The sequence below is a fragment of the Hydra vulgaris genome, chromosome 13 (genome assembly GCF_038396675.1).
Source record: "Hydra vulgaris chromosome 13, alternate assembly HydraT2T_AEP".
NCBI classification, from domain to species: Eukaryota; Metazoa; Cnidaria; class Hydrozoa; order Anthoathecata; family Hydridae; genus Hydra; species Hydra vulgaris.
Window position 1 is genome coordinate 55150289 of NC_088932.1, and position 14664 is coordinate 55164952.

The 14664-nt window shown below is 32.8% G+C and overlaps 1 protein-coding gene across 2 annotated transcripts in view; it reads right to left on the reverse strand.

Moving 5' to 3' along the window:
* The window catches only part of LOC100207144 (neuronal acetylcholine receptor subunit alpha-7), a 35406-nt gene extending 22398 nt beyond the window's left edge, over positions 1–13008 (reverse strand). Inside the window, exons 1-2 of one of the 2 annotated variants that reach the window (XM_065816938.1) lie at positions 12917–13008; positions 6147–6223 (exon numbers count right to left, since the gene is read on the reverse strand). In XM_065816938.1, the coding sequence (XP_065673010.1) occupies positions 6147–6223; positions 12917–12921 (82 nt within the window). In that variant the 5' untranslated portion in view covers positions 12922–13008. The remainder of the gene's footprint in view (positions 1–6146; positions 6224–12916) is intronic. The other variant, XM_065816939.1, reaches the window with a different exon arrangement.
* Between the last annotated feature and the right edge of the window lie 1656 nt (positions 13009–14664).

Sequence of the window (14664 nt, forward strand, 5' to 3'; positions counted from 1 at the left end):
AGGTTAAGGTTAACAAGGAGAGCCGGCGTTGAACCTCGGACCTCTTAGTTCCGAGCCAGAACTCTAACCACTGCAACACCGCTGCAATTTAAATAACTTCTTTTAAGACTAAATCATCCAATGTCTTATTTTCTAATTGAGTTCTAAGTTTTGCGCACAATAGCTTAGCTCTTCAAAATACTCTTTCAGGTTCAACGGTTGTTGAACAAATGGTAAACAAATTACTAAAAACTATTTGAATGTACTTAACTTCCATATTTTCTTATCAAAAGTGTTGCGCCATGACGCGTACATAGCTAAAGCCTAAAGACTTCTTCTTTTTTCTTTATATATTTACGCAAAGCATGTATCTCTCTATCTTCTCTTGCCGCCTCGTGCTATTTCATTTAGGCGTACTCGTTTGTCTTTCCTTGTCTATTTTGTACCACTTTAATTGAGTTATAATAAAACGTATATATTATGAATTGTTATTTAGTATATTAAAGAAGAACACTGATTACGCAAGGTGTTATTAAAGTATAAACTAGAATAAGTTGTACTTAAGTAAAACTACAGAAAGTACTCTAATTCCTATTTTATTAATTCTTACGTATTTTAAGTGTTCTATTCTTCTAGAACTGACGTTTTTTAAATAAGAACAACGAGCGATAATATTGCTGGAGGGAGATAAAAGTACGCCATTTTTCAAGGAGCATGTTTTGTAGTAACATAATTTTTAATAAAATATTATAACTGTATCATAATATAAAGTAAATTAACTAAAATATTTATCATAATTTAAAGTTAACTAATCACCAGATAAAAATATGTAGCCTTAGGCCCATTTGGCCTTAATCTGGTCCTGAGTAAGTTAGGCATGAAACATTATTATATATTATTATAACATTATAAATTAGGTGTTGAATAGAATAAACATGAAAAGTTTTTATTAAAAGTTAAATAAACTTATTATGTTTTTTGGTGTTTTTTTTGTTGTTGATAAGATTGCATGCAGAAATATTGCAAAGATAATTATTTTAACTTTGTTTGTTGGACTAGTTTTCTGAAACTTTTAGTTCAGCGGTGAAATGCATTGCATTGTTATATTTGTGTGTTGAGTTGACAAAGCAAAAGCTAAATGGGGTTAAATGCAATGTGTATGAAATACTGCTTTCGTTTATTTATTGAAATCTTTGTCTATTTAACACGATAGCTATTTTTGATTCTTTACTAGCAAAGTAAACTAAACTTAAAAAGCAACAAATTGAACTATTTCACTTGATAACTGAGGTTCAAGATCTTCGTGGTACATTTTCACTAAATGCGCGGTTTTGGCTCGCAAATCATAAGATGTTCAAGTACTACCTTGAAAATCAAATCTATCATCAATAACACTGTATGCAAAGATTGAGATGTATAGGTACTTTAGACATTTCCAATGACCTCGATCTGCGTTCAACATCATTTGCTTTTGCATCACAATATACTCAATTTATGTTTCGTCTAATTAGTCTTAATGCTCTTGCTGATACGTATCGTTTTAATACAGAATTTTGGATTTCCGCTTTATTTCACTGAATTGAGAACAAAACCTTTGAACAAACGTTTTAAGGATTCCAACATTTTTTTAGTCTTATTTAAATTTAGTTTTGGATCTTGAAGAAATTTAGTTATTTTTTCAAATCTTTCTAAAATCATTGACCATACCCAGGGCCGCCGAGAATACCTGGACCATTAGTCATTAGAGCAGCAGCGGTGCAGTGGTAGCGCATTTGCCTCAGAAACAAAGGACCCGTGGTTCAAACTCCACCTCTGGGCAAGTTTTGCGACATCGGTTAGGAAGGAGGCGTGAACTTCCAATTAAATGCTCAATCGCGGTGCTAAGACCGTTATGACTTCTTTGAACACCTAAATAAAATTTAAAAAACAAAAAACAAAAAAAAGTCATGTCTCAAACTTACATATACTTACAAAAAGTCTCATGCGTGTCAGCCTTTTTCGGTTTTTGGTTCAAACATACTGACGAGAATCTGCTGAGTTGCTTATATCCTTTCTGCATTGTATTAATTGCATCATAGTAAGCAGACCAACGAGCATCCGAAAGTTGTTTTAATGTTAGAATTTTTTATGGAGTAAAGCAAGTTAAAAGCAGATTTCATTGGAGTGTTGAAGCAGAAAAAAACACAAACATTTTTTAAACGAAATCAAAAAATAAAATGCAACAAGATTTAGAGAGATTTAGCTTGCTTTTGCATATCTAATTATAAGGTTAACTGGTCTTAATGTGAAACATTCCATGTTGAGTCTACTAAGACAAAATAGTATTGTACATATTTTATTTCTTGCAAGACTTGCCTCATTAACAAATCAAGTATAACACAATGTAACAAAAAAAAAAAAAATTTCTGTTTATCAAAGTTTTTTGATGTTTCTTAATTAATTTGAGTATGCTGAGTCTGAATATGACATTGGATTTTTTATTGCATCAATCGTTTGGTCGTAAAAAAAAAAAAAATCAATTAAACATATAATTAATATAAATCGTTTTGCATTAGATTCTACTTTAGTCAATATAAAACATTTACTAATTCAAAAGTGTTATGTTATGTTACAAAACTTCATGTTACATCATGTTTCTTACATATATTACATAATGTTACATTATATTGTATTGTAACAGTCTCTCACAATCTCAAAAAACACTAAAAGTGAACAGTAGAACGAGGTTTTCTTTTATGAAGTTTCTCGTCATCGCGTATCAAACACCAGATGTAGTCACCCATCATAGCTGCATTCCATCTGCCCTGGTATCTTTTCTCCATTGCAAGAATATCCTGATGGAAACGTTCCCCGTGCTCTTCACTCACATCACCCAAATTTGGTCTGAAAAATTCCAAGTGTGAATGCAGGTAATGCAGCTTTATTGACATTCTGCATTTCATATCTGCGTACCGTACAATTAAGTTTTCCACTATCTCTTTGTAGTTATCACTCTTATTGTTGCCTAAAAAGCTATGAACAACATGTCTAAATGCAGTCCATGCTTCTTTTTCAACAGCAGACATTTTGTCCTCAAGCTCCTTACATGCCAACATAACTTTAATCTGTGGACCAACGAATATACCTGCTGAAATTTTTGCATCTGACACCTTTGGAAACATCTGCCGAATATGCTGGAATGCTGCACTATCTGGGTTTAATGCTTTGACAAATTGTTTGATAAGACCAAGTTTAATGTGAAGGGGTGGTAGTAAGATCTTTTCAACAGGTATCAGAGATTGATTAATAACATTGTGCAAACCAGGCTGTAAATGTTCTCTCACTGGCCACTCACGTCTTGTGAAGTGCTGGTTTGCAGCCCTGCTATCCCATAAACAAAGAAAACACGAGTACTTTGTGTATCCTCCTTGCAGACCGAGAAGAAATGCTAGCATCTTAAAGTCTCCACATACATCCCACTTGTAACTGTCGTAGTTGATTTTCTCAAGCAACAACTTCACGTTCTTATAGTCTTCCTTTAGATGAACGGAATGAGCTACTGGAATCGAAGGAAATCGGTTTCCGTTATGGAGCAAAACTGCCTTTAGACTTCTTGTTGAGCTGTCAATGAATAATCTCCACTCTTCAGGATTGTGAACAATGCCAATGTCATTGAAAAGACCACGAACGTCATGACAATAGCACAGTGATTCTGATACTACATAAAAGTATGCGAATGTTTCATGTCTTTTTCGGTATTTCGAGGTTCTGCAGCTTGGATCTAATAAATTCCATTCTTTCAAACGTGATGTCAGAAGTTCTGCATTTGATTTAGTGAGACCTAAATCTCGTACTAAGTCATCAAGTTCTTGTTGGATAGGGAAATGAGGTGAATCATTCGGTTCCCTGAAATCACAGTCATCATTGAGTTCATCCGGTGAGTCTACTTCAGAATGATATGCAGCTGCTTCTTCGGATTGAGGTGGAGTAGGAACAGGCAATTCATCACTGTGTGGAACTGGTCCAATAGAAGATGGTGTACTTGGATAAACTAGAGTCAGCCTATCTTTCGGTTTTTTATACTTTGAAATGTCAACAATGCAGAAAAAGCAGTCATCATGATGGTTCGTCGGTTCTCTCCATATTCTCGGAATCGCAAAGGGCATTGACTTTCGGATTCTACGCAGCCATCCTTCCAGAGTTGATCTGCAGCTACCACAACTGTAGTGTGGTGCCCACGATTTGTCCTGATCTCCCATAGCCATGCCAAAATAAGCATGATATGCAGTAAAGAATTTTGTACCACTGACAATCTTATGTTTAGCTTGTGTTGGACTAATATAGTAACCACAAACATAACAGAATGAGTCAGGACAAAGCTTGCAGGATCTACTAGACATATTCACCACTTCATGTAACAGTTGTAATTAGTTAAACTGAAAATAAACACACGAATATAGTTAAAATCAGCATATATATATAATGTTTTAATTGCATTACACATATACGAAAACTCCGAAATATACTTTATGCTTTTTCTCAGGAAATCTTGATGATAGAGAAAAACCAATGGTACCACTGAAATCAGCATACAAAAATTATGTAAGAGACATTAAAAAATTAACATAAACAAAAATGTTGTTACATGGTGTAATTAAATAAATTTGTCACAAGTTGTTGATGAAGAATATGATGTGTGGCCTCAACCTTTTTTAGCACGTTATTAGATACATTCTGCAAGAAATGGATTATACTCTGAAACTCCAAACATTCTAAAAAATTTGTCATTGTTCATAGATCTAATAAACTTGCCATTTCCATTTCAAAAAGTATTTTTATGATTAACTACTTAAAGTCAAATAGTATGAAATAGGTATCATAGTATTCGTAATTTTAGTAGCTATTTTATTTGTATAATGTTTGTATCGTTTATAGTTTGTTTTAATGGGAACAAAGTAACTTATATCAAAATTATTACCTTCTTCTTGTTAGAAAACATTAGGATTTAAAGTTTTGTAGAATCCTGCAATTATATTATTTAATTTTAACTTCTCTGCGCTAGTACTTTACAATACAGGCTTATTACAACTTACAACTTATTTTTTAAAATGTCTGTACAAATGCTCTTTTCTAGTTTAAATGTATTAAATGATTTAGGCTGTTTTGATTGACTGGTTGTTTTGTAAGCCTATGAGTTCAATGAAATGTTAAACAAAACATTAAATGATGAATTATTTAGTTTCATCTTTAAAATGCATAAATAACTGTAAAATAGATTTTAAATTGTAATATGTATTTTAAAAGGCGAGTAAAAAACTTATTGGTCAATATTTTACAATTAAACCTAGAATTGCAATTCAAAAAAACCAAAGCGCCATGACACAGGACTCCCCACAAACTAAAGTTAAAAAAATAGACTTGTAATTTATTATTGGCGACTTGATTAGAAATACACAGACTTTATCTGAACAAAAAAATTGATTTTAGAATTTTTTTTAAAGAAAATTCAAGCACGACTTTATATAGGAAAACAAATGTTTTTTTTCTATAAACTTCTTTTCCTTTACCAAAATAGCGCTATAACTCGCAAATTTCAATTTCTAAAATATAATTTCTTGAAGTCACAGCCTAGAACCTTCCAATACTATGGGAGAATTGGATTCCACATAGAACAGGGACCCTACCAGGGTAAGTCCGACTATGGATTAACAAATGACAGAGCATTAAAATTAGCTTTTATTTCCCATAATTTAGAAATCGCAATTCAATAGAGTCAAGCAGTTTAATGTATAACTCAAAGTCAAAGCAAAGAAATTAATCTGAACAATTTTACTGTACATAGTAACTGAGTCGACCTTATGAAGCCATCATAAACCTGACCTTATTAAGCATGAAAGTTAGGATACAGAACCTGTTGTCAAATAAATTAAAAACTATAAGTCAAAAACTTTTAAAAAATAAATAAACTTAAAACTTATATTTGTTAAAACTATGATAAATTATATAGAACATGTAATAAGTTTTTTTAATTTAAAAAATCAATCATTCAAAAAAAGTTAATAAATAATTTAAAAAAAAAATTAGAAAATATTAAAAAAAAATAATGCTATGGTAATTATTTAGTATCTCTATTTAATTAATGTAGTTACATTATTTTATTTTAAGTAAAAAAATACTAATTTTCTTACCAACAAAAACAAAAAAGCTGACAAAAACAACTTCACACAAATGGTTATAAGCACCACTGCAAAAATTGATAAATATTCTGCAAAGTAAAATTTGACATTAAATTCAAATTATTGATTTTTTTTTTACTATTTAGACTGCTATGAAATATTATTTTCAATACACAATTCAACTACCCTAAAAAAATGCTCCATTTGATTTCAAAGAAATCAACTCAAAGATAATTATAAAATTACATAATTTATTTATAGGAGTTTACACAAGTTTAATTTTTATAAAAACTGCAATCTGGTGTTTTAAAAATTCGTCGAGTTATAAACATTTATGCTGCGAAGGCAAAAGATTTTAGCATTTAACTCAAAAAATACGTTAAAGTTATCATAATTTATTGCTAATACTTGGAGTTTTAGCTTTGGAGCAGTATTTCAGTCTTGGAGCAGTAGTCAGAGCTCCGTTTTTAGAATAAATAGGTTCAAGGCTTGTTGCCCATTAATGCTATTGATGCCATTTAAGTGATATTGATAAGAAAGATGTATTCAAAAATTTTTTTCAGATTAACTTTTTGAATAGTTTTCAAAAATCATTGCAAAATAACGTTGCGCCATAAGATCTTATTTAAGGTAAGAAACAGATGAGATGATCTGGTAACATGTAATCCAGTGCATCTTACTACGTGTCTTACTGCTTCCAAGTACTCACTTTTCTAGGCAAAGGCCAGGAGAAGCCACGTCTGGCTTAAAATAAACTTTTATCACATAGTTTAGCTGAGGCTAAAAGGGTTTTCTTGATAAAAATATTTAATTTCCGCAGATTTCAACTCTACTCGATTTTAGGAGTAAGCCAAAAATGTTTCTAAGCCAGTCTATTACCCCTTCTTTGTTTAATAGGCCAGCGTAGGTATTAACCTGTGTTACATTGTTTTCTGGCCAGAATAAAGAACGTCAAATCTTATTAATTAGTTTGTCTTTTGAATTTAATTACTGCATTTTTAATACCATTTTAGAGAAACAGTATTAATCCATATGATCACTTAGAAACAGTATTAATCTGTTGTCAGAGATTCCAATCACCCAGGCTCCCGTCGCCAAAGTTCTCACCACCCCAAAAACATCTCCGTCACAGTCTCAGAGAAGCGTTCCCAAAACAAGTGCCCAACCACACCTCGTTTTCCTGTTTGCCGAAAAATTACATCAGGGGTATAAAGTTTGAAGAAATCTAGGAATCACTCTGACCCTTCTAAACAATCATCAAATCTTTTCACTAATCAAGGTCTTTAAGTCTTTATTTAACAAAAATTTAATACTTCATCAACTCACTCTCTGACAACTAACACAGATTTCAATAAAAAACTGAGTTATAAATCTGTGAGTCTGCTTATAATATATGAAAGTCATAATAAAAAGTTTAACATTTTTTAACAAAAGTTTTTTTTATAAGCTCTCTTTATTCAGTGGGTGAGATTTTTGATGATTTTTGAAATTATTAAATCATGAAATTTTTTTAACACACTTTTAAAGTTACCGTTAATTGACAATAATTTCTTTATTTTCCACTAACTTTTGGGGTTCCAAAAGATAATATCTTTGTGTTGTTTCTTATTTGTAATTTTAATCTTCTTAAAATTCTTACTGTTAAGGTGGCATTTTTCCTAATTACTAAATACTCCAGTCTAGGCAAAAAGTCATCATTTTTAATTGGTTAGAACTGTCAATTATGAATGTGATTTGTGAAATCTTGAAGCATGCAGTTTTTGGTGAATCTTAACACAAATTCAAATAACCAAAAAGTTGTTTATTTGTAAAATTTATTGCAATATTGTTTATTCTTTTATATTGATGAATTGCAACACTTAGATTTAGGTTGCGTTTTACTTCTTCTTGAATAGTTCTAACTTCTAATCTCTCATGGAAACCATATACAGAATTCATTGGAAAGTTAGGAACTGCAAAGGTTGTCTAACTTTAGCGTGAGAAGGTTGTCTAACTTTAGCGATTTTGTTCTCTTCGTTTCTAAATACCTTTTTTAAATTTGTATTGAATTCTTTTATCTACAAATAACTATATTCAATACAAATTATTAGTATTAAAATAAAAACATATTTACAACATATTTATTTAAATAAATGTAATTTACTTATAGTAAAATGTAAGCATATCTAGTTTTTACTAGAATACTGTTATCATTTTGTGTTTCTTTTTCAATGATGCTCATACGCTTATTTGATCTGTTTTAGTTGTCAAGTTTGAACCTCTATCCTATCCTAGTTTAAATACTACCACAGTTGCATGCTCAATTATTTTTCTAATTTTTCTTTTCTTTGAAAACCAGTGCTTTTTTTCAAATCTCACAACAATTTATTTTCTTAACTCATGCAATTTATAGTTTTTAATTTTTCTTTGCTTTCTAATTTTCTAAACATTTCTAAACTAAAAGTCTTTGGTACCAGGTTTTATATATATATAGTTTAAAAAGTCAAAATAAATATATATTTATATATTTAATAACTGTTTTAGGTGCCCCAAGAAGATCTAAAGCTCTTGTCACAGAGTAAGAGCATTTAATTAGGACGTTCACGACTCCTTCTTTACCAATGGCGTGAAATTTGCAAAGAGTTAGCTTCAAACCCTAGGTTTCTCGCTTCTAAAGCAAGCACTCTAACTACTACGCAGCGGCGACTCGTATGTGATTATATGATTGTATGATTTTCATTGAACTAATATATAATTTTAATTCTTGTCAGATCAGGTTATCCTGCTACTGGTAACATGTAACCCAGTACAATCTGCTTCATGTCCTGCTGCCTTGTAGGATACGCCTTTTTAGGCAAAGGCTAGGAGATGCCTACTCCGATTTAAAACACCCCCTGCCTTGGGGCTCTTGGTTGAGTAAAGGCTAGAGATGGTGTCTCGATAAAAATACTCATCTTGGGCAGATGTTAAATGCACCCAGCTACTGTCTTGTAGAAGGCCTCGTAGGCAAAGACTTAAGGGGTAAACAGATTCTATCTGTTGACCAGCCTCGCACCCCTTCTTCATCTATTAGGCTGGCGCAGATGTATTTTTAATACATTGTTTCCAGTTTAGGATGTTGAATGCTGGATCTTCTTGACTCAATGCATGGGTTTGCTTGTGTCACTGTTTTTATGACTAGGCAACTCATTCTATTATCTCCTTATGAGGGTACAGCTCTAAAACTCAGTTTTATGGTTCTAAGGCCGGCTGGTAGTCAGGTTTCCCGAACTCTGTGGTAGCTCTCAGAGAGGCTGATTCCACCAACAGCTGAAAAATATCAAAGTATTAACAGTGCCATGTTGCGCATGGATGGTGTCCCTGTTTGTACTTTTGGTGTGCATTGCGGAGGCCACATTTGGAGCCCTTTGTTACGGCTTAGGGTTTATTAGTAGTAATGAGGCAATTGCTTGGGCTATTAAACGGTGTTCTGAGTACTATCTATGCTTTGAGTCAAGTTCTTCAATCTAATTTAATAATGAATAAAGTACCAAAAACTCTAAAACACAAAAAACCATCATCATCACCAAGTTCTCTAAACCTATTATTCACTAATGTTCGTGGTCTTCGAAGTAACTTTTCTTCTGTTGAGTCTTATCTCTTGCAAAGTTCACCAGACCTACTTGCTCTTTGTGAGACTAATTTGAGTTCGGCTGTCTCATCTTGTGATCTTAGTGTTGATGGTTATCTTCCTCTGATTCGTAAAGACTCCAATAGTCACATGCTTGGCCTGGGCATTTACATTCGTAAGAATTCACCTGTTTGTCGTGAAACTAGGTTTGAACCCACAGACTATTCTTTCATGTGCTTTCGTTTAGCACCACTTCACTCTATTGCCTTTCTCTTTGTTCTATATCGCTCTCCTTCATCTCAAGACTGCACTCTTTTTGATGTTATTTCTGATCATATTGACCAAGCCCTCTCTCTTTATCCATCAGCTAATATAGTTGTTGTCGGTGACTTTAATGCTCACAACTCTGAATGGCTTGGCTCTAGTGTCAGTGACTCTGCAGGCATTAAAGCCCACAACTTTTGCCTTTCTCAATCCCTAACTCAAATAGTCAACTTTCCAACTCGCTTTCCTGACAACCCTAATCATTTACCTTCTCTACTCGACTTATGTCTTGTTTCTGATCCTAGTCAGTGCTCAGTTTCTCCACATTCACCCTTAGGTGCTTCTGATTACAGTTTGATCTCTTTAAAACTAATATCTCATTCTTCTTCATCACCTGAATACCCCTATTATCGAACCTCTTACAACTACAGTAAAGCTGACTAGGATTCTTTCCGTGATTTTCTTCGTGATGACCCTTGGGTAGAAATCTTTCAACTTCCTGTCGACAAATGTGCTTCTTACATAACTTCGTGGATTCAGGCTGGCATGGAATCTTTTATTCCCTCTCGACGATTCCAGGTCAAGCATCACTCTCCTCTATGGTTTTCCTCACACTGTGCTGCTGCGATTGCCAATCGAAACCGTTACTTCCATATTTATCAGCAAAACAATTCTCCAGAAAACAGACGTCTGTTTATTACTGCTAGAAACAACTGTAAAAAGGTTTTGTCTAACGCCAAAACCCGCTATTCTCAGGTCATGAAATCTCGTATCTCATCTCAAAAATTAGGCTCTCGTGACTTCTGGAGAATCTTTAATAATATCAATAACAAGGGCAAATCTATAATTCCACCTCTCTTGTATGGTTCAGACTTTGTCACCTCACCTAAAGACAAAGCCAAACTGTTTGCTAAAAACTTTTCATCAATATCATCTCTTGATTCCACTAATTGCATTCTACTTGATTTTGCCAACAAACAGGTTGATCCATTGCTTGACATTCATATCACTCCAGCATCTGTTTCTAAAGTGATTTCCTGCCTAGACTCTTCTACAGCTTGTGGCTTAGACAACATACCTGTTATTGTCTTGCAGAAGTGTTCTCCGGAGCTGTCGTCTATACTCTCAAAACTATTCAACAAGTGCTTATCAGAGTCTTGTTTTCCAGCCTGCTGGAAAGCCGCATCTGTTTTCCCTATCTTCAAAAATTCTGGGGAGCGTTCTGATTTGTCTAACTACCGTCCCATAAGTCTTCTTCCTATCATAAGCAAGGTTTTTGAATCTTTAATTAACAAACACTTAATTTCTCATCTTGAATCTAGTAACTTACTTTCTGACCATCAATATGGATTTCGATCTTCTCGTTCTACAGCTGATTTGCTAACAGTAATAACTGACAAGTTTTATCGTGCATTAGATGAAGGTGGAGAGGTTAAGGCCATCGCTCTTGAGATTTCAAAAGCGTTTGATGAAGTTTAGCATGCTGGTCTTCTCCATAAGCTTTCTTCTTATGGTGTATCCGGCAACATCTTTAAGATCATTGAATCCTTCCTTTCCAATCGTAGCATAAAAGTTGTCCTCGATGGACAACACTCTTCTTCTTATTCTGTAACTTCAGGGGTTCCTCAAGGTTCTATCCTAGGCCCTATACTCTTTTTAATTTACATTAACGATCTTCCAGATATTCTCACATCTAAGGTGGCATTGTTTGCTGATGATACTACCATTTATTCTTGTCGTGATAAGAAACCAACTCCCTCTGATTGCTTGGAGGGGGCATTTGAGCTTGAAAAGGATCTCACTTCTGCTACAGCATGGGGCTCACAGTGGCTGGTGAACTTTAATTCAGATAAAACTCAATTTTTTTCAGCCAATCGTTATCGCAATAATTTAGATCTTCCTATATTTATGAACGGTGATGTACTCGATGAGTCACCTACTCTTCATCTTCTAGGATTAACTCTTACTTCCAATCTTTCTTGAAAACCATATATCAAATCGGTTGCAAAATTAGCATCTGCTAAGGTTGCATCTCTTTATCGAGCTCGCCACTTTCTTACTCTGGATTCTATTCTCTATCTCTATAAATCTCAAATCCGGCCTTGTATGGAATACTGTTGCCATATCTGGGGCGGATCTTCTAATGATGCCCTTTCTCTTTTAGACAAGGTGCAAAAACGCATTGTAAACATAGTTGGACCTGCTCTTGCAGCCAACCTTCAACCATTATCACATCGTCATAATGTTGCTTCTCTTTCTCTTTTCTACAAATACTATAATGGGCACTGCTCTAAAGAGCTAGCGTCTCTTGTGCCATCTACTAAAATTCATTCTCGTGTTACTCGTAATTTAATTAAGTGTCATCCTTTTTCTGTGACTGTTCCTAAGTGCTCCAAAAACGCTTATTCGTCTAGTTTTTTTCCTCGAACATCAGTTCTTTGGAATTCGCTTCCTTCATCTTGCTTTCCTGATTCATATAATTTGCAATCTTTTAAATCGTCCGTCAATCGTTATCTTGCTCTACAATCTTCATCTTTTCTCTTACAGTAACTTCCAACTTTAATTAGTGGCTGCTTGCAGCCTTGTTGGAAGCGAAGATGTTTAAAAGAAAAAAAGAAAAGAATTCAAATATGTCATGATGAGTGGTCAAAGTTAGCATGAGCATGGTCAAAAATGCCGAAAAATTTCACTCAGTTTTTATAAAAAATTAAAAAAAAAAATTGACTTTATTAATCATTCTGAGCGTAATTTTTTTTTTATTTGTAAAAGATTAATTGTAGATAATAAAAAGTTAAGTTTTGTTAAACCGTTTTGATTGAACTTTTTTTAAACTGATATTGTATCCATGGATATCCATAAGATTATGGTTGCACAGATACATGCCTACATATAATAGCAAAAGTTAAAATAAAGAATAATAAATACTCACAACATCGTCGTAAGTAGTATCTTTACATTAAAATAAAAATTTTACTACAAATTATTTCACAACAATATCGACCTCAACTTTCACTAAAATGCAATTTGTAAAATTAAAGATTCTTTAGATATAAAAGCGGAAATTTATTATTATTTAATAAAAAGAATAAATATGTTAAGTGTTTGAAAGTTTAATAAGCAGTCCATTGTTCAGAGGGTGGAAGAGGAGGATGTATTAGAAATTTATAAATAATACTTGGAACGAAAATTTGTGCAAAAATATTTTTAAAAAATAGAATCTTTTATCTTTTCAGTAAAAAAAAGGAGGCCAGATAAATTTTTCGCATAGTTAAGGAAAAAAATCATTAAAGAAGTAATACTATATTTTTAAGCAACTTCCCCGTAGTGTAGATCCTACATGATGTTTAGTGTATTCAGTAGATTAACGTCGTCACATGAGGTCGTTGCAAATTGACATCAGGTTTTGAGGTGGGTTAGTGGGCTCTCTCGAAATGTGATGTAGATGGGTGATAGGTTGTAATATTTCTTGTGAAGCAAATGAATTCAAATTTTTTTTGTTCAAAATTGTTGTGGTGAACTGTTGCTATTTGTTGTTTTACTTTTTTTTAACTCTTTTCTCAAATTAAATATAATTAAATGCATAACTATTCGATAGAAGATAATTGTTTGTTTTTTAAAACCGTTTGTTTTTGATTTTGTTGCGAACTTATTTTGTGGCGCCGTTAGTTTCAAGCTTGAAAGAAAATGTTCAAGAAAAGTAAAGCTTCATATATTCTAAAACTGTATTGGTTTTTATTTGTTATTTGGTTATTAAAGTATTTAAAGGAGTCGTTACAGTCTTGTCACAGAGCACCGTGAAGCATATAAAACTTAGAAACTCATGTTTCTTTTCATACTGATGTTGCAAATATGGCATTGAAACGTGGACCTCTCGATTTTGAACTAACTCTCTGACCACATTCACACTCACACAAATATAACCAAAAATTTTGTTTATATTTGTGAAAAAAAAAGTTTGTTTAAACTTTTTTTTTAATTTTTATCTTATAAGATTACAAAAACAAATTTTTAAATAAATAATGAATGCTAGCCAAAAAATATAAATTGATTTCGTAAGTTCAGGGTTTTTAACTACAGATGACCACATTTTTGATGGAGGCGCGTGTGGTCAAAGCACATTTTATCAAATACTTGCGATCATAGCACAGGCAGAGCTGTCTTAAGACAATAGGGAGCCTAGGCTAGACTTAAATTGGGGGCCCCTATTTTTCTAATCTTTCCTGCAACTTAGTAGATTAGAGCTCATTTTAGATCAGTTTTAGTTTTGAAAATGATTGCTCACCAGTGCATTTTATGACCATCATTGATAGAAAATTTCTCAAAGAAATTTCATTATAAGGAAAGGTTGATTGCAAGCGGTCTTTCTTTATTGTGTAGCAAAATATTGTGAATGAATGCTCATCTCTTGAAAGATAATGCTTAAATTTCTGGCACTCAAAAAAAAGTTTTTATTTTAGTTTTTCTTACAAATTTGCGCTATATTAGAAAATATTAAAAAATATTAGAACAGCAACCAATTGGCCATTGTTTCAATGTTTACAAGAAACTTAAAATTGTCATTGATCTTCTCATATGCAATTAATCTTTTTTATAAATTGGATTTCAGTGAATCAATAACAAGAAGGTATGTTTAAATCTGGAATTTAAGACTTTCTTGGAATTCCATTTCTTCAGATT